Source organism: Podarcis liolepis, assembly GCF_965112155.1.
Source record: "Podarcis liolepis genome assembly, chromosome: 8".
Taxonomy (NCBI): Eukaryota; Metazoa; Chordata; class Lepidosauria; order Squamata; family Lacertidae; genus Podarcis; species Podarcis liolepis.
Genome location: NC_139560.1, coordinates 82,484,273 through 82,511,369, shown reverse-complemented (window position 1 = coordinate 82,511,369; position 27,097 = coordinate 82,484,273). Strand labels below are relative to the sequence as shown.

At 41.6% G+C, this 27,097-nt stretch overlaps 1 protein-coding gene across 2 annotated transcripts in view; it reads right to left on the bottom strand.

Annotated features, from left to right (window-relative positions):
* NAA16 (N-alpha-acetyltransferase 16, NatA auxiliary subunit) overlaps window positions 1-24,848 on the bottom strand; it is a 35,027-nt gene extending 10,179 nt beyond the window's left edge. The window contains exons 1-13 of one of the 2 annotated variants that reach the window (XM_083519177.1): window positions 24,686-24,848; window positions 21,731-21,815; window positions 19,745-19,849; window positions 17,483-17,640; window positions 16,831-16,965; window positions 15,322-15,475; window positions 13,977-14,096; window positions 12,556-12,651; window positions 10,870-10,976; window positions 4,129-4,201; window positions 3,814-3,983; window positions 1,888-2,040; window positions 10-138 (exon numbers count right to left, since the gene is read on the bottom strand). In XM_083519177.1, the coding sequence (XP_083375303.1) occupies window positions 10-138; window positions 1,888-2,040; window positions 3,814-3,983; window positions 4,129-4,201; window positions 10,870-10,976; window positions 12,556-12,651; window positions 13,977-14,096; window positions 15,322-15,475; window positions 16,831-16,965; window positions 17,483-17,640; window positions 19,745-19,849; window positions 21,731-21,815; window positions 24,686-24,739 (1,539 nt within the window). In that variant the 5' untranslated portion in view covers window positions 24,740-24,848. Of the gene's footprint in view, window positions 1-9; window positions 139-1,887; window positions 2,041-3,813; window positions 3,984-4,128; window positions 4,202-9,527; window positions 9,890-10,869; window positions 10,977-12,555; window positions 12,652-13,976; window positions 14,097-15,321; window positions 15,476-16,830; window positions 16,966-17,482; window positions 17,641-19,744; window positions 19,850-21,730; window positions 21,816-24,685 lie in introns of those variants that run through there. The other variant, XM_083519178.1, reaches the window with a different exon arrangement.
* Between the last annotated feature and the right edge of the window lie 2,249 nt (window positions 24,849-27,097).

Genomic DNA, 27,097 nt, shown 5'->3' with positions numbered 1-27,097 from the left:
CCTACTTACCCTCTCCACTTCATGGCACTTTTTCAAGGCATCTCCATATTTCCCTAGTCTCTGAAAAGCTAAAGCGCATTCTGTTTGGAACCACATGCACTGCATTTCATTCAGATTCTCCATGGCAGAAGTTCCTTCCTGAAATAAATAAAAAAGTACTGTGTGGGATCAACAGTCGTTTAAATTTATATGTATATGTATATGTATATGTATATGTATATGTATATGTGTGAGATCTATCTATCTGTCTATCCATCCACACACACACACACACACACACACACACAGCCCTATGATATCCTGTAAGGATGCTTTAACAATAAATAACTGATATGATTCTTTGGATAATAATAATAATAATAATAATAATAATAATAATAATAATAATAATTAATAATAATTAATTATTTATACCCTGCCCATCTGGCTGAGTTTCCCCAGCCACTCTGGGCGGCTTCCAATCAAGTGTTTAAAACAATACAGCATTAAATATTAAAAACTTCCCTAAACAGGGCTGCCTTCAGATGTCTTTTAAAAAGAAGATAATTATTGATTTCTGGATTTTTCAATTATTGAGTGCAGGGATAGCAAATGTAGCGCTTTCAGATGTTGCAGAACCAAGCCACTGCCATAGCCCTGACCACCACAATCCATGGTCAGGCAGCGGGTGACAGGAGTTGTTCTCCAACAAAACCTGGAGGGCATCATACTGGCAACCCCCAGTCTTAAGTATCCTATTCTTTTCCATTTTCCAAAGGCTTTACCTAATGCATACTTTTTCTATTCAGCTAAGGGGAAAGTCTGTGAGAAGGGCAATATTTCATTCATTCAGAAACGAGAATGTGGGCACTTTCACTGTAAGAGAGGCAGAGATAAGGGAGGTGTTCTCAAGAAGACCAGACAATATTTCTCATGTAGTAGCAAACACTGTGTGCCAAATGCTATAAATGTGGTCTTGTTTAATTAATGACTTACAGCTCAAGAAGGCAGGGAATTTTAATAGTGAAGACATGAGGTGCAACACTAAGAGGGTAATCCTATCCATAGCTACTCAAAAGTAAGTCCTATTCATGTCCATGAGGCTTACTCCTAGGTAAGAGGGTAAAGGACTGAGGTCCAAGAAAAGCAAATCTCAACAACTCCTTTCCCTCTGTGGTCATCAAGGCAACCACTCAACACTGTACTGGCAATGTGACTGTATATTATATTATATTATATTATATTATATTATATTATATTCAAAATGAACGGAGACCTTACAAAAGGTCAAATGCCAATGGAAAATTTGGCAATGTGAAGAACTGCCTGAATGGGAAGACATTTCAAAGATTTTTACAATGCAATCTTGCACATACAGTTCCAATAGCCAGCCCCACTGAGTTAAACTGGGCTTACTCCAAGGTAAATGGGCACAAGATTGTAGCCTGCAGTCTATTTAATAATTTACAAAATTTAAACGTAGTCTTCAGTAGTAACGATGCCTGTATTTCTTTCACCACAAATTAGCCTATGCATCTTAATGAAAAATGTTGACTTTTAGTTGGCTAGTCTATGGACATGGAATTTGCTCCCACTAAAACTTCCAGCCTCCTCATGAGTAATTCATTTACTGTGACAGGGTTACTCATGATGAAGCTGTTTCATACTGCAGTGAAATAGCTAAAATATATTTAAAGATTACAGGGGGAAAATAGAACTATTCTGTTCCTGGAAATTCATCAGTACTATTATCTTGGCTCAATTAGAAGTTAGGTGAATTTTTCCTGCATCATACAATTCTGCTACTAATGACTTATAATAATAATAAAATAAAATAAATCTGAAACTGACAGAGGAAATTTTCAAAACAAATACGCAACCAACCTCTATTTAAAATATATCTCCTACCCGTGTGAACTTGGAACACATCTCTTCTGCATCCTTCACCATATTTGCTCTCAGCATATACTTTGCACATTTGGAGTTGATGAATCTATCGGCTGTATCTAACGACTGCGCCTCATCCATCCATTTGGCAGCCTCCTTTAGGTTGCCTACATGCTATTGAGGGAAAGGGAAGAGTTCTATACTTAATTTTCAATGTCAGTAACAGGCATATTGTGTAAGCTCTGAGAACTGTAAAACGCACATGCATCTCCCCTTTCCGAAACATTTTGCATGCACAAATCACAGCCAATCTTATTATGCTTCGCTGTGTGAAGCGTAGCTCTGAAGATATTGATCCGATGGAAACAAAAAAAATAAGTTAACAACAAAGGATCATGTTCAGACTTCAGTGCCTATGTCAAGCTTCACAGGTCTGGCAAAATTATGTTAGCATTAAATATCTGAGTATGGAAGAAGCACAGAACCTTTACTAACTTTGAGTGAGAGCTGCTCACATTTTACATTGAAAACAAAAACCATTTCCATAGTCCAAGCTCACTATTTGCTTCCACAAAAAGGCGATGATCACAAACATTTCGTATGAACAATTTATTATGAATTACTTTTGATTGTCCCTTTTCTGACTGCTGCAAGAGGCCATGGACAAAAGAGCGAACACTAAGGCCTTGGTCATGCACATGTACATATAGATCCAACCGCAGCATGCTATCCAAGATCTGGGGTCTAGTATACCAATAATTTGTGGGTGGGGCGCAGGTAGACAGCATTGGAACACATATTACAGCTAGAGGTGGAAAAAGCCACTTTGATTGATAAGAAATACAGGGACAAGTGGATACATGTACAGGCCACACAGAAATTCACTGAGTGATATTCAGCTAAGAGTAAACTTGGTGAAATTGTGTTCATTAATTTCAAGTTTTACTCTGGGTAAAATTTAGCTGATTCTATGGAGATGGAGAAGGAAAGGGAAACAGAGGTGGAAAGAACTGCCATTGCTGCATAAGGAGAGGGAAGGATGTTTGGGATTCAGCAGGGCATAATGGAGGCTTGGAATGGGCACAACAGGGCAAGTTCAAAATGCCAATGCTGTGGGACTAAGCCTCAAGAGGAAGCCAGAAGAGTGAGAGAGGGAGAGATTGAAATTGAAATGCTAAAATTTACCTGTTCCAGAAAGGGAGAAGTAGTAGCTTTCTTTTGGGCTTACATGGTAAAAAGGTAAAGGGACCCCTGACCATTAGGTCCAGTCGTGACCGACTCTGGGGTTGCGGCGCTCATCTCGCTTTATTGGCCGAGGGAGCCAGCGTACAGCTTCCGGGTCATGTGGCCAGCATGACTAAGCCGCTTCTGGCGAACCAGAGCAGCGCATGGAAACGCCGTTTACCTTCCTGCCGGAGTGGTACCTATTTATCCACTTGCACTTTGACATGCTTTCGAACTGCTAGGTTGGCAGGAGCAGAGACCGAGCAACGGGAGCTCACCCCGTCACGGGGATTCAAACCGCTGACCTTCTGATCGGCAAGTCCTAGGCTCTGTGGTTTAACCCACAGCGGCACCCGCGTCCCTTGGGCTTACATGGTACCTGAGAGTTTAAGATAGGACTGGCTATTAGGGTTCTTGGGGAACCTTGGTTCTGATTATGAGTGGCTAGGAAGGTCATTCTCCTAGAAAAGCAGACTGAAAGCTGGGTTCTGCCCAAGCAAAACTCTTTCGGCGTTTTTAATTCTATGCTTGTGATTTCTAGATGTTTTGGTTTTGCACTTAACATTACTTTAGGTGCTTCATTCAAAACATTGTGCATTGTTTTCATTTGATCTGGTAAGAGTGGTTCTGTTCTTATCTCAATATAAAATGTCTATCAGCTCCTATGAAAAGGATATACATTGATTACATATTCTATTTTTGATGCATTTATGACAATATTACCTTATAAATTTTTGCTTTCAGATAGAACAACTCTATTAGTGTTGGCGTACTTGCAACGGCAGAATTAATGTAATCCAAGGCCACGGAAAACTGACCCAGTTTGTCAAAGTGCTGTGCAAGGAAGTAGCGAACCCAAAGCAGAGTTGTTGGTGGCTCTTGATCGCCGTTTTCTGCAATGATACATACGTGTCAGCAAATTTGGCAAGAAATTAAAATGCTTACTTATTATTACGTCTGTTTGGAGGTCTACCAGCACAGCTAAAATAAGGATTAAAAGCTGCTTTTTAGCTACAGTTCGTGAATAATGAAACCTACCATATGGACTGAACAAGTCGCAGGTTTTCAAAGAAGCTTCGTAACCAGTAACAAGCTCTTGGATCGTAGAAACCTATGAAAACATAGTTGCCAAGTTTATTTTAACTTGATATTTTCTTTAAATCACATTGCATTCAGTTTGATATATTATCCAGATACAGCTAATCATGCCAAATGAACAGTGCTAATATTTCTAACTAACTTAAAACAATACTAAAATCTGCATAATACATGATGTTTTGCAAAACAAATAATCCACACCTAGTTTATTCCCAGAACAAAATTGGAACATGTAAGCGCTAGTGGCATCAAACCATTGATCTAATGGTATAACCAACACTGGATATCACCCATTATATCCAAAGCGGTGGGGATCCCTTTCCTTTCTCTTTACAATAAAGGTTAAGTGGTGCCTATTCCCCCCCCCCATGGTTTTTAAAACTGTTAACCAATCAGTATCTACTTTTGCTATCAGAGCACAAAAGAGATGGGGTTTCTGTGGGAAAGTGGGTGACGCTACATAAGAACAAACTGCTGGATCCCATCAGTGGGTTGGCCTGGTTCACAAATAACTCCAATCCATGGTCTGTTTAGCTATTCTAATTCAGAAGATTAACCATTGTTTGTTTTCTGGCAACAAGCTACAATGTGAAGCCATGGATACATAGAATAATAGAACGGTAGAGTTGGAAGGGACTGCGATTGTTGATGGATTATTTTAACCATGGCTTGGTGTTCCGTCAGAGCCCAGCATCTCTGCTTAACCATAGTTTGTCTGCCCCAGACTCTTCCAAAGCAACAGAGATATAAAAACAAACCAAGCTTCAGAGAAACAAGATATGATTTGTCTGTGAGATGACTTGTGGCCTATTGAACAACACATAGTTAAAGCAACCATGGCTTGGGGTTAGATACTAAAGCAGCCTCCATCTAGCCCAGCATTATGCTTACCCCAATTGCTAACCAGAGACTTCTGAGAAATCCATAGCTTAATGGCCCATTTCGTGTTTGAATTTATACAGATCAAGCGGGATGAGCAACCAAGTGTTGAAGAGTGGAATGCTTCTGTTTGGGGTCCCTAATAACCAGCAACACTTCATTTCCCCCTCCCAGTTTTCTGTTCTCTCCCCTCACCTGGAAACAGACACTTAAAAGAGTGCTCACTCCCCACTGGAATGTTTTTGGTCACCCACTCCTTAGGGTTACTGTTTTTATTAAAGTTTTATTTTCAGATTTCTACAAACATTGGGTCTCCCCTGAACCTGCTGACACCTCCCCTTGGAGTGTGGACAACGCCATTCTGGCAACATAAGGATCAGCACAAGATTAGTATATTGGATAATGTGAGTGTTCATTTTCAGTGATGAAGCTAATCATCACAGAATGCCCATAACCATTCCAACTGCTGTGTTGAAAGTCTGCCTTACACCATCTCAGAAATTCACCTGGCGGGGTGAGGGTCTGCTCATTTCAAAGTATCCGCATTTCAGATACTGGTTTGGATCCAGCAAGCACAGTTTGGTGTAGGGGAACCTCCAAACAAGAAATCACGTGGACAAGTGCATCACCCTGGTATCTGCAAGACTCATGAATGAAAGAGAAGCCTCCACAGAAACAGAGAGAGGTTGGCCACAAGGACATGGGATAGTATAGCACAGCCCTACTGAATCAAACTAAAAGGTCTTCCCTGCTGTGCTAGGGAAAACCTCACACTCTATCCAAACGCATGCATTTAATTCTGCTGGTGTGCGATGTGCTAAAGTGTCCACCTGCCATGAAGCAAGGGGGGAACGTGGCTCATTTTGCATTCTGATTTGATATAAATAAGTAGCCAAGCCCTTTCTCCATAGGTCCCTACACAATATGCCTCCTCATTCTCATTCTCTCATTCTCTCATTCTCTCTCTCTCTCTCTCTCTCTCTCTCTCTCTCTCACACACACACACACACACACACACACACACAGGAGAAAAATACCATAACTCATTTCACTGAGGATTGTGCATCCTTGCTAAGGGTACGCTCAATGAAACACTCAAAAGAGCACTGATAAGCTTGTTTTTGCTTTGCTTTTTAGAACATGATCCCCTTTTCTGCTTCAACAGCCTATGCGGTTAATCTAGTGCTCAAGGGGTGAAATGGAGATTGACAACTGAAGACTGAATCAATCATTGTTAACAGAATCAGAGATCACAGGTTTATCTTTTCGAGGTATGTCCCTTGTTATCTCTGACAAATGAGACAGACCCCCTGAAAAATACAGTGACACAGTGAACAGCTCAAGATCAAGAAGGTGCACTGGAAACAACCTGAATTTTTGTTTGTGGATGACAACTTATCCCATAAGAGTCACCTCTGAATCCTTGATTATGTAAACAAGCTCTGGCGGGACTCCACTGATTTCATTTAGCACTTGGCACAGGAGCAGTGACTCAAGTATGGCCCCGTTCACAAGTGCACCTAGCATGGTATAATCCTCTCCTGCAGGGAAGCACATGGGAATATTGTAACCAGAGGGGAAAGGCCCATCTTGTGACTCTAGGGCTGACAGTCTGAGCTGGCAGGACCGGAAGGGAGTGAGGATTCAAAGGAAGGCAAGGGGGAGAGGTACCAAGCAAAATTAAGCAGATGTTAAGAAAAGGAGCCACCCAAGCTGCATGCGTGGACTCCGTAAGGTGGAAAAAGTGAACTTTGGCTCCTCCTGGCCCCAGTAGCTTTTTCTCAATCCGTGAGGTTTGCCATAGAGGTTAGAGGGATGGATTCCCAAGCTAGGCCTGGCAAGGAGGAACACTGAGGAGCTCCTCCTAGCTGTTTAGGCGGTATACACAGCTGCCAAACAGGCAAGGAAAAGTGAAACGTTACAGATCCCTGGTATGTCCCAAACAACCCCATACTCTTCTCAAGTTGTAGTTTCCCTTTCTGCAAGTCTCACTATATTCACTTCAGTTCCCGTTTTCTCGCTGTCCCTTCTTCCTCTTTGCTATTTTCTTTCCTTCTTCCTCCGTCTTCATTTTCTCCATTGCTGCTTTCTTCACTCACCTCTTCCCCATTTCGTACCCTCTGTCCTATTTTTCTGCTGCTGCCTCGCCCACCACACAGCCAACAGTTGTTTGGCCTTCACAACCCAAATGCGGCTTGTGCTGGCTGCAAAGTGAGCAACTTTGCAGACCAGCCCCCTTACTTCCACAGTAACTCTCTGTCCTGCCCAGTCTATCTGAACACACTCGTGGAAATTTAATTTTCTTTCTTTCTTTCTTTCTTTCTTTCTTTCTTTCTTTCTTTCTTTCTTTCTTTCTTCTGATTCCTCCCATTTGTGTGGCTGTGGTGCTGTTTTTGCTATAAAAACAATGATTCCTCCTGAAGACTGGAAGCAGGTGGTGGAATACAGGGTGAAATCTCACTATGCTAAAGATTCTGCCTGTGCAAACGTTTCATCCTGTCAGACAGAATGATTTTCTCCCTCTGTTCTGCCTGTGGAAGAGACTCTTTCTTCTGCAGCTACCACAGCTTTCCTCAAGCCCCCATTATTTCCTATCAGGCACAAAGCCAGCCTTCCTACGAGGGCAAAAGAAAAGTCTTCAGGGGGAGTCAGCCTACCTTCCTGAGTAAACTTTCTGAGACTTCTGCTGTTTCTTCCAGCCAGTCATTCCCTCATGCATTACTTCCTCACAGCCTCTCCATGTTTTAAGTTACTCAAAGAGGACACATGATGTTGAGCTTCAATGGAATCAACACACCTGCAACACATTTGACGTAGACCTTGATGTTGACTTATTTTACAGTCCTCCCTTCGTATTTCACTCTGAAGGAATGACTGCTAGAATTCTGAAGAGTGTTTGTGAAGCTTTTTTGCGATTGATACAATGAGCAGGATTATCAGGAAGACTCTCACAGAAAAAAGTGTTCTCGCCATGCTTGAGGTTGCAAAGCACAGCACCTGCTCTCCTATCCACTTAAATCTCCCTTTGTGTAGAGATTTCCAAAAGGGATACATGACAAATCTGAAGAAACATGAATCGCATAGGCTGTTTATGTTGGCCAGATTTAACATGTTTCCCTCGGTGGTAGTGAGAGGAAGATACTTAGCTATCCCAGAATCAGAGCGTCTCTGTAAATGCAGAAAACAGGAACCCGATACTCTAGAGCATATATTCTTTTCCTGTGATTTTGGCAGTCATGCCAGAAAACAATTATTTGAGGCCCTAAAATTGAATAGACAGATTTTTACACAACCAACTGTTCAGGACCTGCTGGCGGACAGCGATGACCAAATTACTTTAATAGCGGCTGAATTTTTAAGTGCTGTCCATGAAGAGAGAATGGGTCATGATAAAGAGACTTAGTGGTTTTTAATGGTAGGTGATGTTGCTGTGTTGTATTATATTATCTATGTACATCGATTTATTTCCTGGAGTTAAGAATAGGTCTGGGATAAATTGTGTTCGCTGAGTCCGTATTTTATACAGTCTGTATATGATGTTTGTTTGTTAATGTGTGGTGTGCTATGCCTAATAAAGGATTTTGAATTTGAATTTGACAATGAGCAGGAAATCAATGCTATGCACAGCCCTCCTCCTCCAAGATGCGGCTTTCTAACTGATGCAAGGGCCAAGGAAGGGGCAGACTCATAAGACGAGGAAGCAGTCCTTCAGATGCTGCAGCCCTAGGGTGATTGCAGTAACCCAACCTGGAGATGCAGACATCTCCAGTGGCACAACTTACAAAGTTGTTGAAAGACAACGGGGCTATGGGCATCCATGAGCAGGGCAGATAGAATAGCACCCATCTGCACAAACAACTACACAATGTATTTTATGTTATAAACATACTCCAGGGAACACAACCTGTTCCATTTTCTACAGGTGACCGCCACTCACAAGCGGAAAAGACTTGCAGTATGGGAATTTCCCTCCTACCTCCAAACCAAAGTGGATGGCGCTGTGGGGCTGCACCGCTTACCTGACCGCCCTCTGGCCAACCTGCTGCCACATCCTGAGATGGGAGAGGGGAGACATGGCAGTCAGGTCAGCACATGGTTAATGCATCACCAGCACCCGAGTGCCTCTGCCACTACACTGGCCTTGCCCCTCCTCCAGGTGTGCAGCAGTAACTTATCTGAAGGGAGGTCAGGTATGTGGTGATGCCTTATGCTCTCTACTGCTCCAAAAAGCTATGCCTGAGGGTTGGGAGATCTTGCAGGGCAGATTTCTGTGTGTGTATGAGCAAGAAAAGGGGAAATCCTACTGTGCAAATTATGTCTGTCTGCACACTAGACACTGCTCTATGTGTAAATTATGAAATGAAAAAAGAGCCTCTGCTCTTACAGCTAAGGTTTTGCATCTATCTGGGAACAAAATCGCCACCTAAAATTCTTTGAAAACGCTTTTCACAAAACAAACATTAATCCTCTATTTTTATATCTTATTGTGTCAAGATGACAAGGCCAAACCCCACAAAATATCCATCAACTTCAACTTTCCAAACCCATCTTCAATTTAAATGCCATCCAGCTGACTTCTTCCAAGGTCCTGATCAACTGCTGTCTATATAGATAAATGTCCACTCAGAAAACAGGATAGCTTCCTAAAGACAGTACAATAAATCAACGGCAGCTCCTTATTTTGGCATAAATATCCTACTTTAGGAATTCCCATTCATAACAATGTGTACACACCACACAACAGGTGGCTTTCTGAGTCCCATCTTCCAAAAGAGTCAGGAAGTCATGGCTTCCCTGACTATTTAACAGCCAGCCATTTCACCTGAAGATGAAGAGTGATATTAACTAATGTTAATGTTACTGCAAGAATAACAGGAGTATTTACCTTTATACACCCACCCCCACCCCGCTGAAGTTTTTTTTTTATATACGGCTACTGAAATTGTGAAAATGTTTTTAAAATAACCTTTAAACTGTTATTGCATGACACTATCCACATATTTAAGTTAACATTAGAGATTATGTTATAGTTTATGTTAAAAGACATAATTCCACAAAGAGTTATTAAATGCATTAGACAATAGTTTCTTTCCGTTTTTATATCATTTTTTCTACTGAAAATGAAGACTTCAGAATCATTTTATTGTCCTTTGTACTATTCCTTCGCTATGAGGACATAGATTGGAAATATATAAAGTCTTAAAGTTTAGAAAATCATAACGGCATGTCAACAATGTGTGAGCAACAGAAACTGCATCTAGATCTCTAGGCTGCAATTCTATGCACATTTCGCAAGTAGGCACCTTTTGGCTTCAATAGAATATACTTTCAAGTAAGCAAGTAAAATAGAAAATTGTAGCAGGGTAGATAAACAAGACTATAGCAAGTTTTATGTGAAATCAAATTTTCAGGTGGTTATGGCAGATGAATGAAATTTAAACACAGCTTTACATAGACTCAGTTCTCCCTTGCTTAGATCCCTGGCTTCCTCTTACCAGGAAACTTTGCTTTGTTCCAACAAACCATGATCAATAAGCCAAGTACAAACTTGGCCACAGACCATGATTTGTTGGGAGTGAAACAACCCATGATCCCTGCTTCAGGCAAAAGTCAAGGGTCACAGCTTGTTTCCTCCCACCCAGCGAGAGTGGGAAGGAGTGAAATACTCTTCTTATTAATAATCTTAACCATTTGCTACAGTTTACCATGGCATGAGAAATGGAAAGGAAAAGTGACTGTAACTGGTAAATTATCCTTAAGACACACAAAGCTGTATGAAAACTGAATAAATTGGAGTTTTACCTTTTCTTTACTGTAATACAAAGATTTCAAAGTGGTAAACAAGGGTGGGCAGCCTTTACTGAAGTTAACCCGCAGGAATTTATCCATTAGTTCTCTAAATTTTTCACCTAGAAACAAAATTGCATTGGGTTATATTCTTATTACTTAGTGTTGCACTACTGATTTCGGCTCATGTTATAGTTTTTATAAATTGTATATTAAAACCTGAAAGATGCTGGTAAGAACAGTGATCTACTTGTAATTTGAAATTAAAAAGTTTTTCTGCTTCGATAGAAATACTTGTACCTGGTCTTTTTTTGAGCAAATTTGAATGTTTTGAATAATTTTTCTAATTTGCATAATTTATACACAAATTCAGCCTTTTCAGCCTGCCAGGATACTGGGTTGCTGTTGTTGTTTTAAAAAAACACACATAGCACATTCTTTAACTGAACCTATGACATATCCAAGGAGTTCAGTGAGTGCAGAATGACGTTTTAACGACGGAGTCCTTAAAAAATGACTTAAGGAAGATATCTGAACCCTTACAATTAGTGGCCGTTACTGCTGTTTGTAACAGCAATAAAGGATGAGTGTGCTATGCTAATACAGGAAGCATCTGAATGTGTGTACAGTGGTGCCTCGCAAGACGAAATTAATCCGTTCCGCGAGCCTCTTTGTCTAGCGGTTTTTTCGTCTTGCGAAGCAACCCTATTAGCAGCTTAGCGGATTAGCACTATTAGCAGTTAAGCGGCTATTAAAGGCTTAGCAGCTATTAAAGGTTTAGCGGATTAGCGGCTAAAAGGCTATTAGCGGCTTAGCGGCTTAGAAAAGGGGGGGAAAGCGAAAAAAAATCGGAACACTTGCAAGACATTTGCAAGATTTTCCCATAGGGAAAATCGTCTTGCGAAGCAGCTCAAAAACAGAAAACCCTTTCGTCTAGTGGGTTTTCCGTCTTGCGAGGCATTCGCCTTGCGGGGCACCACTGTACATTAGAAAGAAAGAAAGTCAGCTGTTTTGTGACCAGCATTTGACAGAACCATCTGACAGGGCCAAATGGTGGCTCTGTGCTAGTGGACATGCTTCCACTAGCTCAAGCACTTTCACCAATCCTTTACGATGTGGTGCAGCCTTCTGTGCTGAATCCCGTCCTGTTCTGTATCTTTCAACCCACAGCAGCAACATTTTGGGGGGACACAGCAGGTTGCAATGAAAAGAGGGGATTCCTGTCTTGCTCTAGTACAGTGGTACCTCGGATTACAGATGCTTCAGGTTACAGACTCCGCTAACCCAGAAATAGTACCTCGGGTTAATAGTACCTCGGGTGGCGCAGCGGCAGCAGGAGGCCCCATTAGCTAAAGTGGTGCTTCAGGTTAAGAACAGTTTCAGGTTAAGAACAGTTTTAGGTTAAGAACAGACCTCCAGAACGAATTAAGTTCCTAACCCGAGGTACCACTGTACTTGTGCTAAGCACACAATTTTGCCCTCCACACAAAAAAATCTCCCTTTGCCTTTTGTATTAGCAGTTATTGGCCTGTCACCCTAAGCCAAGCTCCGGGGGGGGGGGGGCGGGAATCGCAGTTGCTCTGCTCTTTCACAGTCGTTCTGCTGCAGCGCTGAGTTTCACAATGTTTTGACTTTGCATGCTGCTGGTATGTTGGACCAATGGTTTAGTTCTAAAGGTACTAAAGAAATATGCAATGTTACCTGTGACAAAGTTTAAAGGTAATCTTCTAGGTGAAACCGCTCTTGGATGTTGCTTGCTGATTTCTTCATACATTTCTAGTCTCTCATCTAAAGAGCCTATTGGTAGATAATAAATGTACAGTTTGAGTCTTTGTATGTTATAAGCATCTGGTTTAAATCACAAGTGTGCCTATATGCAATATGGAAAACTACACTAGTAGGAATTTTATCTTGTTCTCTTCAACAGAAGCCCTTGGTGAACGTCTCAAACTGCATTTTTTTATATAGAACAGGTTGAAAAGCAGTTTTCAGTATGATGAAAGAGAACAGCTAATGAAAGACAGAAATATACTGTGTGTGTGTGTGTGTGTGTGCGGATGCATTAAAAAAAACCCAAACAATTTTGTGGTGCAACCATGTTGCAAAATATTTCAACAATGTCAAAAGTCAAACTGCGGTACATAAATCCTCAGTTCTGAAATCACATGTTGGAGCTTCAGAACTTACCATGGGGGAGGAAGCAATTCTATGAGCACCTTAAAAAAGTAGCATTGTTATAAAGGTTAAAATATAATCTTTAAAAGGCTGCCATCCTTTGACTGTGCTTAACTCCATTGAAGCCGTTGAGTGTAAATAGCAGTAAATGGGTGCATAGCATTGAAATTTCATTATAAATGTTGTAATGTAATAGTTATGCATAGTGCAGTGAAGCACATTTAAGAGTAAATTTAGTACCGTATTTTTCGCTCTATAAGACGCACCAGACCAGAAGACGCACCTAGTTTTTGGAGTAGGAAAACAAGAAAAAAAATATTCTGAATCTCAGAAGCCAGAACAGCAAGAGGGATCACTGCGCAGTGAAAGCAGCAATCCCTCTTGCTGTTCTGGCTTCTGGGATAGCTGCGCAACCTGCACTCGCTCCATAAGACGCACACACATTTCCCCTTACTTTTTAGGAGAGGAAAAGTGAGTCTTATAGAGCAAAAAATACGGTAATTATAGGTAGTTCTTCCATTTGTATACCATCATTTCTCTGGCAGCATTTTTCCAAGGACAGTATTTTGAGCTATACTTCTGATGCAGCTCAGTTGGCACAGCACGAGACTCTTAATCTCAGGGTGATGGGTTTCTGTACACTGAAGTAGCTTAAAAAAACAAGTAGCTAAAAAGCTGTAAGCTTATCACTTCAGTAAGGAACATAGCCATTTAGCTCACTCTTTAAGCTCCTCCATATGAAGCAGTCCCTGGTAATGATTCATGGTTCTGAGTACAGATAGGCTTATAAGTAGATAAAACACTGGAAATTATGATGGACAATGAAATTCAAATACACATCTTCTTTCCAAGGTCTAGGGTTCCAAGGATTCTGATTTCTGAACTTAACAAAACACCAATTGCTTAATAAAAAAAGTGCAAGCCAAGTTTATAACTACACCACTTACGTGGCTGTAGAGCTTTCTCCAAGCCTTCATAGTAACACCAATTTTCTGCATTCCGATCAATAAGCTCTTTATAGACTTCAGAAGCTTCTTTCAATCTTCCCAACTTCAACAACATTTCTCCTAAAGTAGTAATAAAATCGCAAACCAGATTTAGTTAAGGGAAACAGCCTACAGGTGGAAGGTGAAGTCTTCAACTCTGGAAGCCTGAAAGAGCCAGTTAGCCACAGTGATGATGACACTGACTACTCTGCAGAAAGCTGCTCAGAAACTGTGCAGCAGCAACATCCCGCATCTGCCCCTGATCATAATACTCTCCCACATCAGTTTCTACCCAGCATGGGCAGTGCTGATGTGATATGGAATGAGCATTCTGGTTAGGATAATGAGATAGGTCTTGCTGCATCTGTTCAGCGCTGCCCTGAGTCACCCAGCGACTTACTGTAATGATTTCATGGCACCTGTTTTTCTTGAAAACAAGAACTGCTTAAGAGGTTTTCTTGCCATCAAGAGATAAATAAATTCTGTTAGATAAATTTAAAAAATACAAAAGGATGGTGGTGGTGCTCAGCTTGCCTTTCAAGCTCACCAGGCAGTTTGGTGAAGAAGAAGAGTTTGGATTTGATATCCCGCTTTATCACTACCCTAAGGAGTCGCAAAGCGGCTAACATTCTCCTTTCCCTTCCTCCCCCACAACAAACACTCTGTGAGGTGAGTGGGGCTGAGAGACTTCAGAGAAGTGTGACTGGCCCAAGGTCACCCAGCAGCTGCATGCGGAGGATCAGGGAATCGAACCCGGTTCACCAGATTACGAGTCGACTGCTCTTAACCACTACACCACACTGGCTCTCTACACCATGTTGGCTCTCTGGTGACAGCCTGCTGTGGGAGCCCTCGCGGTGATGGAATGGGAGCCCTGGGCATGATGAAGCAGACAGGGATGGGCGCTATAGGTTATCTTTTTAATCTAGAGTAGCCTTTCCTTTATTTTATTTTTTAAAAAGATATTTATTGAAAATTTTTAGGATATAAACATACAACATACAAGACCTACACAACATACAAAAATAAACATACAAAATAATAAACAATTATTTCCTTTAAACTGTTTGAACATTTCAGACAAATGTTTATGGACTGGCATGTGTCTGCACAGTGTGTGCAAGCATGTCTGTGTGATGTTTATATTACGCACACAGAGTCCCCCCAAAAACGCTTAATGACAAGGGGGAAATGTGATCTTCCTCTAGGTTTAATGGTCCACAGCTCCCTAGACTGAACCACCTCACAGACCAAGATTCACGTGAAGGAATATTTTAAGCATGTGAAAAGGAAAAAAAAGTATTACCTTTTATTTCATCTATCATGAGCTTGTCACATATTTGCCTCTCGTAAGTTTCTATGTGTTCCAGAGATTCTTGAAACAGATCTGCCTCTCTCATAACTTGATTCTGGTACAGTATTAATTCACTATATTCATAGTCTATTTTATTAGGAGGGATCTGGAAAATAACAGAAGAGTTAACATTTCATCTGCCCCAGAAGACTAACTTCACAAAAGTTCTTTTTTGGTTAATAAAGGGACACTGGATAGTTGAATTAGAACTTGGAAATGAACAGTCATTTAAAAGAATTCTTGCCTTGAAAAATGACAAAGCAATAAGTTGATCTCCTCAATTATCCTCTCAACTATTGACATTCATATTTGCTTCTTTTCTTAGGATACATTTTTTACTCTGGTATCAAAGTACATCTATACTGTACTATTCATACTTCATGCATACACGCTTTCCAATTTTAAAAAGAGATGCAGCAAGAGGAGAAACAAGTCTCCTGCTGCCATGCATTATAAATGGGGGACCTGTATTTTGAACCCAGGTATATAAAACCCCAAAACGAAGTATTTTGATAGCGTTATCCCTCACTGAAGTACCAAAAATGCCACAATGTTCCAGGTTCATATTATTCCAGAGGTTAAAAAAAAAAGCATTTACAGTGGCACCTCAGTTCTCGAACATAATCCGTTCCGGAAGTTTGTTTGACTCCCGAAACCGTTCAAAAATCAAGGCGCGTCTTCCAATTGGCTGCAGGAGCTTCCTGCACTCAGTCGGAAGCCATGGAAGCAACGTCGAACATTTGGCTTCCGAAAAACATTCAGAAACCGGAACACTTCCAGGTTTGCAGCATTCGGGAGCCGATTTGTACAGGAGCCAAGCCGTTCCGAGTACCAAGGTACCACTGTATATGATTCAGGAAGTGAATAATTCCACCCACCAGCATAAATTATAAACAGATGCTTTGAACTGAATTTGTGTGCTACCTGACAACACCATTTGTCAATTCTTCATGATATCGTGGCTTAATGGTTTCCATTTAAATTTAGCTTCTTCACAGAAAAGTCTTATTTCAAATTGACAACAAAATTATTAGAGGGACCTGTAGAGATCAAATTTGATCCACCCAACAAGAATGACAGCTTTACAGACAACTCACAATACTCTTCTGGTATTCCACCAAGGACAAAGTACAAAGACTTGCGTATGTTGAACCACCTGTGTGCGTTGCCCATGGCATCCTATTTTTTAATTTCAGGTGTATAATGTATCACAATCTCTGGTACTTGATTAGCTTATCATTCCACTAACATAACTGAGGCTATAAGGAATTTGATACTGACTGTACAATAAATGGAAACATTTCATAAAACAATGGCACATCTTCTTTGCTTTATGTCCCAAAGTTGTAATTCTTTCGAACAATGGATAGAAAAACAGAAAATAAGTAATCATTCTGACTACAGTACACTTACTCAGATTCTTAACTGTGTACAATAATTGACATTTTTAAAAGATCTTACCTGCTGAGTTTTTCTAAACTCTTCCAGTAATTTTAAGGCCATATCATAATCTTTTAGCAAATGATACGCAATTGCATATCCAATCCAAGAAGCCCTCTGCGTGGGCCGCAGCTGCAGCAGCTGATACCTGGTCTCCTTTAAAGAGAAAATGAATATAAATATAATCTACCAAATAATTAATTAGTGCAAAAGGATTCTGTTTAATGAAAAAAAGGATGAAGACTTAACAGCAAAGAAAACTAGAAAAGCTCAGCTGGGCTTCTTGTTAAATACTTATAATTGCAGCCCAACCTCTGACCTTAACTATGTTTACTAGCAAGCAAATTTACAATTTGCCACTGTCACTGCCACTCCTCCAGAATTAAAGAATAGTGTTGCAAGTAGCAATGGAAGGTACTACATCAAGAACGGTTTTCCATTTTGCCGTGTGCTACAATTTTGTAAAGTCCCCCCCCCAATTGTTCTGCACAATGGTGGTTTTGAACATGGCAAATAAATCATATACCGATAAGATGGTGCCCAGATAACATTGGCATGTCCATTTCCCCAACCTAATTAAACTCAAATGCTCCTCTCAACTCTAGTAAATATTCAGAGAGCACTTTGCAAGTTTTCAGTTAAGCTCAACACAAAAGGTGGAGGAATTACTTACTCTGTAGCCTTCAAGATCCCTCATTTGGATCTGCAACAGTGAGAGATCTCTCAGAATTTGTAGATTGTCTTTGTCTAATTTCAGAGCATTTCGATAGCACTTAATAGCTTCATCATATTTTTTATCAGAGCGCTGCAGGAGTCCATAAACATGCCAACCTAACAGAGTTAAGGAAATGCACTGGTTTTGGGGGTGGGGGGATGGGGAGTTGAAGACAAATGTTTATAGTCCTGAAAGGATTCATAAATGAGTGTTATTCATTTATCTCAACTTAAGAGCATGATCTAAGACAAATTATAACGAAGGATTTTTTTGTTAGCCATAGGAGCGATTTCAAATACAAAATACAATGCAGGAGTTAGCAATATGATGTGGCATTTAATAGCACTTTGATGTGAACGATGTTTTTGCGCAGGCATTCAGCATTAATGGTATAGTTGCACATCTGCCAGTTAAATGTTAAATTGCCATTTTATCATAGCACTTCGAATTGTGGAGAAGTTCCTTGGGTTAAATAAGTCCAAAGTGCTCAGTTGTCTGGGAATCAAGACATCCTGGCACCTAGAAAACTGAAGTATTTCCCAATCCTAGTGAGAGCTTATTCCTCATGAAAAATCTTCCATAATACAGTGGTGATGTAACTCTTCTGGACACTGCTAGACAAAGGTCTAGATGAACTGGAGCCCAAAGGTAAAGATAAGGTTTTGCTCCCATGCCAAGTTTGTATATGACTACGCCATTGGATACTCTGGTGCCATAAACCAAGGGAGGAGGAAATCATGTGCTATTAGGTATTCTTCATTTTCACAAAATAGCCTATTACTTGTTTAGACCATGAGGCTGAGGTGATGTATGGACAAAACATATTATTTTCCTTAAAATTATTTTGATTGTTTTTGCTACCTGCCTTTCTGCAGAATGGCTCAAATTCAAGGAGGCTAAGCAGCTGAGAAGATGAAGCAGCTGCATGTCAGATTACAAATTACAATTTTTTATTTTTTATTCTGCAGAAAGACTCAAATTCAAGGAGGCTAAGCAGCTGAGAAGATGAAGCAGTTGCATGTCAGAAGGACAGAAGCATGATATGAAGGAAGATCTTGACAACTGCTCTGTGAACAGAAAGCCAGGAGGGGAAGGCTAAGCAGGACAGAGGAGACGCCAGCAACCTGGCCCCTCCTGCTCCAGCTGGAAGGTTTTCTCTGCCACAGAGTCATTGGCTGCCATGGGCCCTGGGGGAAGGACCCCCCTCCCTGGTTTAGTAATCTGGGCGTGTTTTAATAGGCACTGATGTTGTTTGCAAGTTCCTTTGACAGTTTTGTACCCTCAAAAGTCGGCTGTAGGTCAGGGGTGGGAAGTCCCTATGGGCAGGTCCAGAACTGGCCCGGGCTCTGCAAACCATGTGAGCAGGTAGGTGGCTTCAACCACCTTTCCATCCCCTGACGTTACAGGATGTCAAGTAATTCAAAGTTCAAGAAGCATCTGTAAAGGAAGAATCAGAAGCATGCTTTGCGGGTGCTCAGAATTCTTCCTTTATTTGAGGCCTGGACTTTCCTGTGCCCAGTGCCATATATTGTTACATCAGGCCCAGGAAAGAGAAAACAGCCTGGGGAGCAAACCTCTGAGGCTTAGTGGGCTAACTAGGCCCACAGGCTGGAGATTTCCACCCCTGCTAAAAACAAGCATCACTGGAAAAACCTGCGTTCAAATTTCCACTCCACCATGAAACTCACTGAATAACCTCAGGCAGTGGCTCTTCCAGCCTAACCTATAAGGCTGGTGTCTAGGGCAGGAGTCCACAGGATCCGGCCTGCCAAAACAAAAGGGTCGCCCATCCCTGCAGAAACAGAATGGCATAGTAAACATCAAACGTTTTGTGCTGACCTGCAGTAAGTACCCAGGAATCCAGTGTTATGACTAATAACCTGCACTTTAGAATTTCCTAAATTTAACAGATTACATATCAAATTAAGTTGTTAGACCAGGAGTGGCTCATCTATGACCCACCAGTTGTTGTGGGACTAGAATTCCCATTATCCCTGATGGTTGGCAGGGAGTTGGAGTCCCAACAATATCTAGATGGTCACAGGTTAGCCACAGGTATGTTAGACAATATCTAATGGCCTAATCTATACATTTAAATATAAAATGCTCAAATTTGTTACATAACAAAGTATTCACTGGATAATAATTGAGAGGGGTAGAGAAAGAGGATTTCAGAACTATTAGGAAAAATTGAAATTGGTGTACTATTTGAAAGGATACACACATGACTTTTTACATCATTACGAAGGCCTTTGCGAACAAATGCATATGCTTCTTCTTTCTTCCCTAAACAATTCAATGTCAGTCCTTTCATAGCCAAAGTTTCTGTAAAAAATATTTTATAATTTAAGAATCAAGTTTAAGCAACACACGTGTGATAAGTTTCACCGTCCCCATCTAATAATAATAATAATAATCCAAGCACCTCTTGGGAATACATGGATGCAAACACAGGTATGGATTCTCACCATCCCACACATCCACAAAAGCTTCTCATTCACTATTTTGTGGGGTGGGGCAGCTAAGTCTAGAGCACACAGAAGAATGTGTACATCATCCTGCTCTTGCTCTGCAGAATGGAAGGAGAAAACACCGCCCCACTCCCCAAACAAAGCAGCTCTGAATCAGAGTAAATCGAAGTGAAATTATTCAAGCTTAACTCAATAATAACCTATGACCAACAACTATCATGGAACATGCATTCATTTCCAGAAACCAGAGAGTTCTGATCTCTACACCTTCAGAACAGAGTGGTAGGAGAAAGTGTAACAGTTCAGGATACAGACTGTACCAGTATAAAACAAAACAAAGACTATCACAAAAGGGAACAGGTTTTGTATTGTAATGAGCTTTCAGACTTCTGGTGAGGATGCTCCCATATTAAAATACACAAACACACAAGCTGTGCAAGAAACATCTAGCATGTGAGAAAAAAGGCTGTAGTTCAGCTAATTCCCAATTTTGCTAGATTTCTACTTATTTATAGATATAGGAGCATTCAAAATGTGATCTACCACCTGCAGTTTGAAATGGAACAATTCACCTTACCACCTCATTTTTCTGTACATGTACACCAGACCAAGACTGAATTCTCTAAGGTTCTGCTCAGAAGCAGTGTCTGAAATTCCCCAGGCACCAGGAACATTTTGCAACTGGTGCAGATCCAATTTCGCCTAAGTGACAATGCCTCGTCTCTAGGTTTGGCGACTGACATCTCCATCTGGCTAGCAGGCTGCAGCGTTTTCTGCTATTGCACACCCCCACTTCAAAAAATGCTGCTGCATGCCAGCCAGTCGTCCGATCACGGGAGATTTCTTGTCGTTTTATTCTGAATTGTTTTATTTGATGTTTTAATGTGCTGTAAACCGCTTTGAGATTTTTCTTTAAAATATAAATTGGTATAGAAAAGGAATAATAAGAAATGTCACTGCCAAAAAAGGCAACTAGACAGTCTGTTGTGCCAAACGTAACCTAGGTTTAAGGTGCCATTTGGCACTTACCATATTTTTTGCTCTATAAGACTCACTTTTTCCCTCCTAAAAAGTAAGGTGAAATGCATGTGCGTCTTATGGAGCGAATGCAGGCTGCGCAGCTATCACAGAAGCCAGAAGAGCAAGAGGGATTGCTGCTTTCACTGCGCAGCGATCCCTCTTGCTGTTCTGGCTTCTGAGATTCAGAATATTTTTTCTTCTTGTTTTCCTCCTCCAAAAATTAGGTGCGTCTTGTGGTCTGGTGCGTCTTATAGAGCAAAAAATACGGTAGCTTATGTGGCTGAGTTTCTACCACTGCTCAGAAGAAAAGGCTTGTTTTAAATTATTTCAAGATACTTAAAGTTTAAAATGTATCATTTAAATGGTGTAAAACAATATCTGCTGGGTAAACAAACAGTTTGCATCCTTTAAGACAGGAATGTCCAACTCCAAAGAGATTGGAATAAAAAACTGGGGGGAGCGGAGGTTCAGGTCAAAGTTGTTGAGCTTTTTTTAGGGAGGGGATACATACAAAAATGTTGAACTTTAATAAAAAGGGGAAAACTCCGTTCTAGCAATCATGCGTGAATGGAGGATGGGGCAAGCTGGATGCTCTTTTGCCACCGGAAAGGAAAGGGAGACAAAACCACCCGAGGATTGACCACTAGATCACGATCAACCTGTTGGACACCCCTGCTTTAAGAAAATGAATAAATTAAATTAATAATGCACTTACCTCCATGCTCAGCAAACTTTGGATTGGAAAGGATCATCTTACAGAATTTGAGTCCATTTTTGTACTGTTTTTGTTCATAACATTTCTAGGAAGGGAAAAAAAATAAGATTAGGTTACACCTATCTTAAAAAGTAATCTCTTACTTAACTTAATATCACAATCCATTAGCTTCTTCAGTGGCACTTAAAATCACTGACAAGATTGCCTTTTAATGAGATCTCTGAGGGTCAAACTATATAACACAATCAAAAATATACACAGGAAAATTGACAGTAATTTTCAAAAATTAAAAACAGCAGTGGGAGAGAATAGTTCTTAACTTTTTTCCTTTTCCTTACCTGCCATCTCCCCTTGCTAAATGCCTCCAGGTGTCCAATAAGAGTTTTGACAGGCAAACTGGGCCATACAAGTTATAGTTAAGCAATGGTTTTATGTGAACAATAAAAGTTCTCACTCTGCTCTTCCCCTGCTCCTGCCATACCTCTGGGCAACATGTCAGGTGTCTGGCTTGCTGTGATGTTCAAACCAGGAGCTGTGGTTTATTTCCTCCAAACAAACCATCAGCAGAATGCAAAGAACAAACCTTTGTTACCACTCATGGTTTGCTTAGAGGGAAACAAACCACAAATCCAGCTTCAGGAACCACAAGCTAGACTCTGGCTTGCTGCTTGGTGATGCAGCAGCAGGAGTGGGGAAGGAGTGAACTCCTCAGTAGCTTGAACCAGTGTACAGTACATCCAAATTAAACAAGTCTGTTTTCAGCTATGCAATATGCGAACCAGGCCTGTGTGTCTCTGTGTGCACATTTAGCACGCCCAAGTCAGAAAAGAGTTGGCTTAATTTGCTTTCCAACAGCCACTGTCTGTTGAATTTAAATTTTCCTATGTTCTTGTTAGAAATGCCATCAAACCCAGTGGGGCTTACTTCTGAGTAAGCCTCCATAGACTTGGAGTTTCTAAGTTGCGGAAATCATGGTGAGATTTGTAGCAGGGTGGTTTTTATTCCAGACTGTTTGCCTCTAGGTCTACCAATCATATTTGCTCTGGCTCTGCTCACCAATGTTATGCACCTCCCAGCAGATTATCCCAAGTGAAAAAAGTTACCCACACCTACACAAACTCCACTTCTCCCCATTTTCCCAGTAAAATACAGTATTAAAACCAAGCAGTTTTACAAAGGTTGGAATCAGACAGATTAAAAAAAAAACTTTTTGACTGCTCATATATAATCAAACACTGCCCACATGTTTAACATGGAAATTTATTAGTACAAAAAAGGGGGGTGTCAATTACCAAAAATGAGTGTCTTTTAGAAGATTCCAGAAGCATTTCAGAACACCATGTGGAAGCCCCTTCACCCCATACCTACTGATTTATTTTTGTCTTGGTGCCTGGGTCATCCAGTACATTGTGATGACTGGTTTTGTACGCTTCCTTTTGAAGCTTGTGTAGAGATGCTGCAGTGACAGAACACTGACTGCTAGGGTATATCTACCGCTTCGTGGGGAAGGAAAGCTGCAAGAACCCAGGGTGCCTGTTTCTAAAGGAAGGTTATGGGCACAGGTGACCCTAACTCCTCCTAAGTTGGGGAAGCAGAAGAGGAGCTGACATGCATGGTTAACATGCAGAATGCAAGTTGGCTTCTGAACACAACCCACTCCCCCAAAACGACTGAAAGGGTTTTGTACGTTTGGGGCTTCAGGGGGAGCTAAGAACAGAGGCTGGGGACCTGATTTAAAATGAGGCTGAGGAGGTGAAAAAGTTGCTGAAGTGCAGCATGATCCTGCACTTCGTTTGATTCAGAACTTATTCCCACTGGAACTAGTTTAAGGGATGCAGCTTTTCAGGGTCTTCAATGGGAAACAAGCCCCGCTGTGTCTAATGCAGCTTTACTGGGGTTGCAGCTGGACAGCATAATCCTATTGCATACTCATTTAAAATTAAACCCTGTCGTGTTCATGGGGTTGTGGAGTTGGAGGCGGTCCTTTGCAAACAGTTATGACCATAACTTGGGTGGCTTTCGAAGAGGGCTCAACCCCACTCATGGAGGAAGAAGGGGCTCTCTGGGCTACCAGCCAGGCTGGCAGGGCTCTGTACACAAGAGGCTCGGATCCTGCCAGCTGGCTTCCCTTGGGGAGGCCCCTGGCGGTCCCAGCTGGGGAGCTGGAGCAAATCCTGCACTTCTCCCGTGTCCTCGGTCCTGATGAAGCCATGCCGTGACCGGACGGGGGATCTCCAGCGAGGGGCGAGAAGCGTGGGATATTCAGGGTGGGTGGCTGGGAGAGAGCAGGATGAGGCCTCCTGAGGAAGGCCAGCAGGCAAATTTAAAAAACAAACCAAATGCACAAATGATCTGCTGCCTGCAACTGACAGCAGAAGGGCGTGGGGGGAAGAGAGAGAGAGAGCCCAGGGCCGGATTTAGGTTTGATGCGGCCCTAAGCTACTAATGGGGCCCTTTATATGTCCAGCTGTCCTTTGCCAACAGCAAATTGTCACTGTTGAATGTATGCTATATGGTAATGTATGGACCTAATAGGTACCTATAGCCATTTGCACATAACAAAATAGGTATTTTATCAAAGTAATTGCTGAACTGAAATACAATTATGAAGAAGTATATTACTAGTGAGAGACAATTAAGAAGTATTATTAATAGTGAAAGTATATTTTGGAGGGGGCCCCAAGGGAGTGGGGCCCTAAGCTATAGCTTGTTTAGCTTATCCGTAAATAAGGAGGGGAGCCGAGAGAGGCCTCCGCGTCCCTCCTCCTTCCGAGGGGAGGCCCGGAAAGGTGCCGGGACGGAAAGGAGGGCTGGGTCGGGGGGCTCAGCTCCAGGGCGGGCGCCGCACAAAGGGAAGGAAGGCGGGGGGGGGGTGACGAGGACGACGAGGGCGCTGCCCCCCCCCAGGCGACCCCCCCACTCCACCCCGAGGAAGGCCCTGCCCTCTCTCCTCACCAGGACCCTCTTGAAGAGGTTGCTCTCCTTGGGCGGCAGCGGCGCGGCAGGCATGGCGGGGCTTCGCCGGCAGCCCGCGATGGCCCGGGCGGGCGCGGCCGGCCCTCAGCTCCCTCGCCCCGGCCCGGCCCAGCGCCGCGCAGCCCGCCGACCCCTCTCCTCCCGCCCTCCAGGCCGACGCCGAGCCCTCCGGAGCGCCCCTAGCGGCGGCAGCCGGGCGTGAGGGGAAGCGGCTTCCCTTCCCGCTGCTTCTCAGGCCCGGAGGAGGAGGAGGAGGCGCCGCCGCCGCGTGGGCCGTGGAGCCGGAGGGAGGAGGGGCTTCGCGGGAGGCCGCGGCTCTCGCCTGACGGGGACACAGCCCGAGGGGCAGCGAAAGGCCTCAGGAGGCGCGTCGGGCCTATATAGGACGGGCAAGCTTTCCGTTGAGGGAAGGAAAGCAGAGCTGAGGGAATTTTTATTGGGGGGGGGGTGTCTTATTCTGTGTGTGTGTGTCTTCACTGCCCAAAGAACCCCCGAGGACCTCCAGAGCCAGGGAAACGGTTCTAGAGAAGAACGCGGCAAGGAAGAGGTTAACCGGAAGCGGCACTCTGGCCTTCTGGGACTTGTAGTCGTCAGTGGCTCTGGGAGCATCGTAGTTTCGAGAGGACTTCCTCGTTCCCCCGGGGGGGCGGGGCGAGGGTGTACCTGCGCTCGCAGAAAATTTCTAATATTATGGATGCTTGTAATTTTCCCAAAAGCTCCTAATTATTATTATTATTTATACCCCGCCCATCTGGTTTTTTTATAAATAATTTTTATTAAGTTTCTTACAAATATAACACGTACCACAACAAAAGAACAAAGAAAAAAAGAAAAAATCACAAATATAAACAAACAAACAAAAAGAACAAAGTACCAGTAAATACCTAAACAACACAAATTAATTAGTTATTTAAACTTCTGTCCTCATAAACATGTTTTGGACTTCCTCTGAGCCCTCCCATCTGAATTTCCTTGTAAATAAAATGTAGCAGTTTCCTGATACCATTTTTAAAACACAGTATTCCAATTAAATTAAAATTTAACTTTTCTTAAAGTTCTAAGACTTATTTAATTAACTCTTCATTTAGTCCCAGGCCTATTTTGGTACTTTCAAGTAATGTCTAATTTTTAATATCACAGTATTTATTCAAATAGTCTTTGAATTTCTTCCACTCTTCTCGGTATTCTTCTTCTTTCTGGTCACGGATTCTTCCAGTAAGGTCAGCCAGCGCCATATATTCCATCATTCTCATCTGCCATTCTTCCACAGTTGGTAGTTCTTGTGTTTTCCATTTCTTGGATATTAAAATTCGAGCAGCAGTTGTGGCATACAAAAATAACTTTACATCTTTCTTGGGCAATTCCAAGGAGAAAGGCCTCTGGTTTTTTTATGAATGTATGAATGTATATTTCAACATTTTTTTTAATTCATTATAAAACTTTCCCCAGAAGTTTCTCACCTTGGGGCATGTCCACCACATGTGATAAAAGGTACCTTCCTTTTCTTTACATTTCCAACATATATTATCACAACTATGATAAATCTTGGCTAATTTAACCAGAGTTAAGTACCATCTATACATCATTTTCATTATATTTTCCTTTACCATTGTACATGCAGTAAACTTTACCCCTTTCTTCCATAATATACCAACATATATTATCACAACTATGATAAATCTTGGCTAATTTAACTGGAGTTAAGTACCATCTATACATCATTTTCATTATATTTTCCTTTAACATCGTACATGCAGTAAACTTTACCCCTTTCTTCCATAATATACCAACATATATTATCACAACTATGATAAATCTTGGCTAATTTAACCGGAGTTAAGTACCATCTATGCATCATTTTCATTATATTTTCCTTTACCATCGTACATGCAGTAAACTTTACCCCTTTCTTCCATAATATACCAACATATATTATTACAACTATGATAAATCTTGGCTAATTTAACTGGAGTTAAGTACCATCTATACATCATTTTCATTATATTTTCCTTTACCATCGTACATGCAGTAAACTTTACCCCTTTCTTCCGTAATATACCCCGCCCATCTGGCTGGGTTTCCTCAGCCACTCTGGGTGGCTTCAAACAAAATATTAAAATAATCTGTTAAACATTAAAAGCTTCCCTAAACAAGGCTGCCCTAAACAGCCCTTCTCATCTTGCAAACTCATAAATATGAACAACCTAAAGTAATGGTTGACTCCGTTGAGTACAGTAAATATAATAAAATTAAGCATGCACGTTTGATAACTGCTGAAGGAGAGCAAAAGTGTGTTCTCTTCTTCAACAGCCCTCACCCCATTTCCTTTTCTAATGAATAAAAGTATATTCCAGTTTAGTTAAATAAAACCATCAGTCAGCACAACAAATA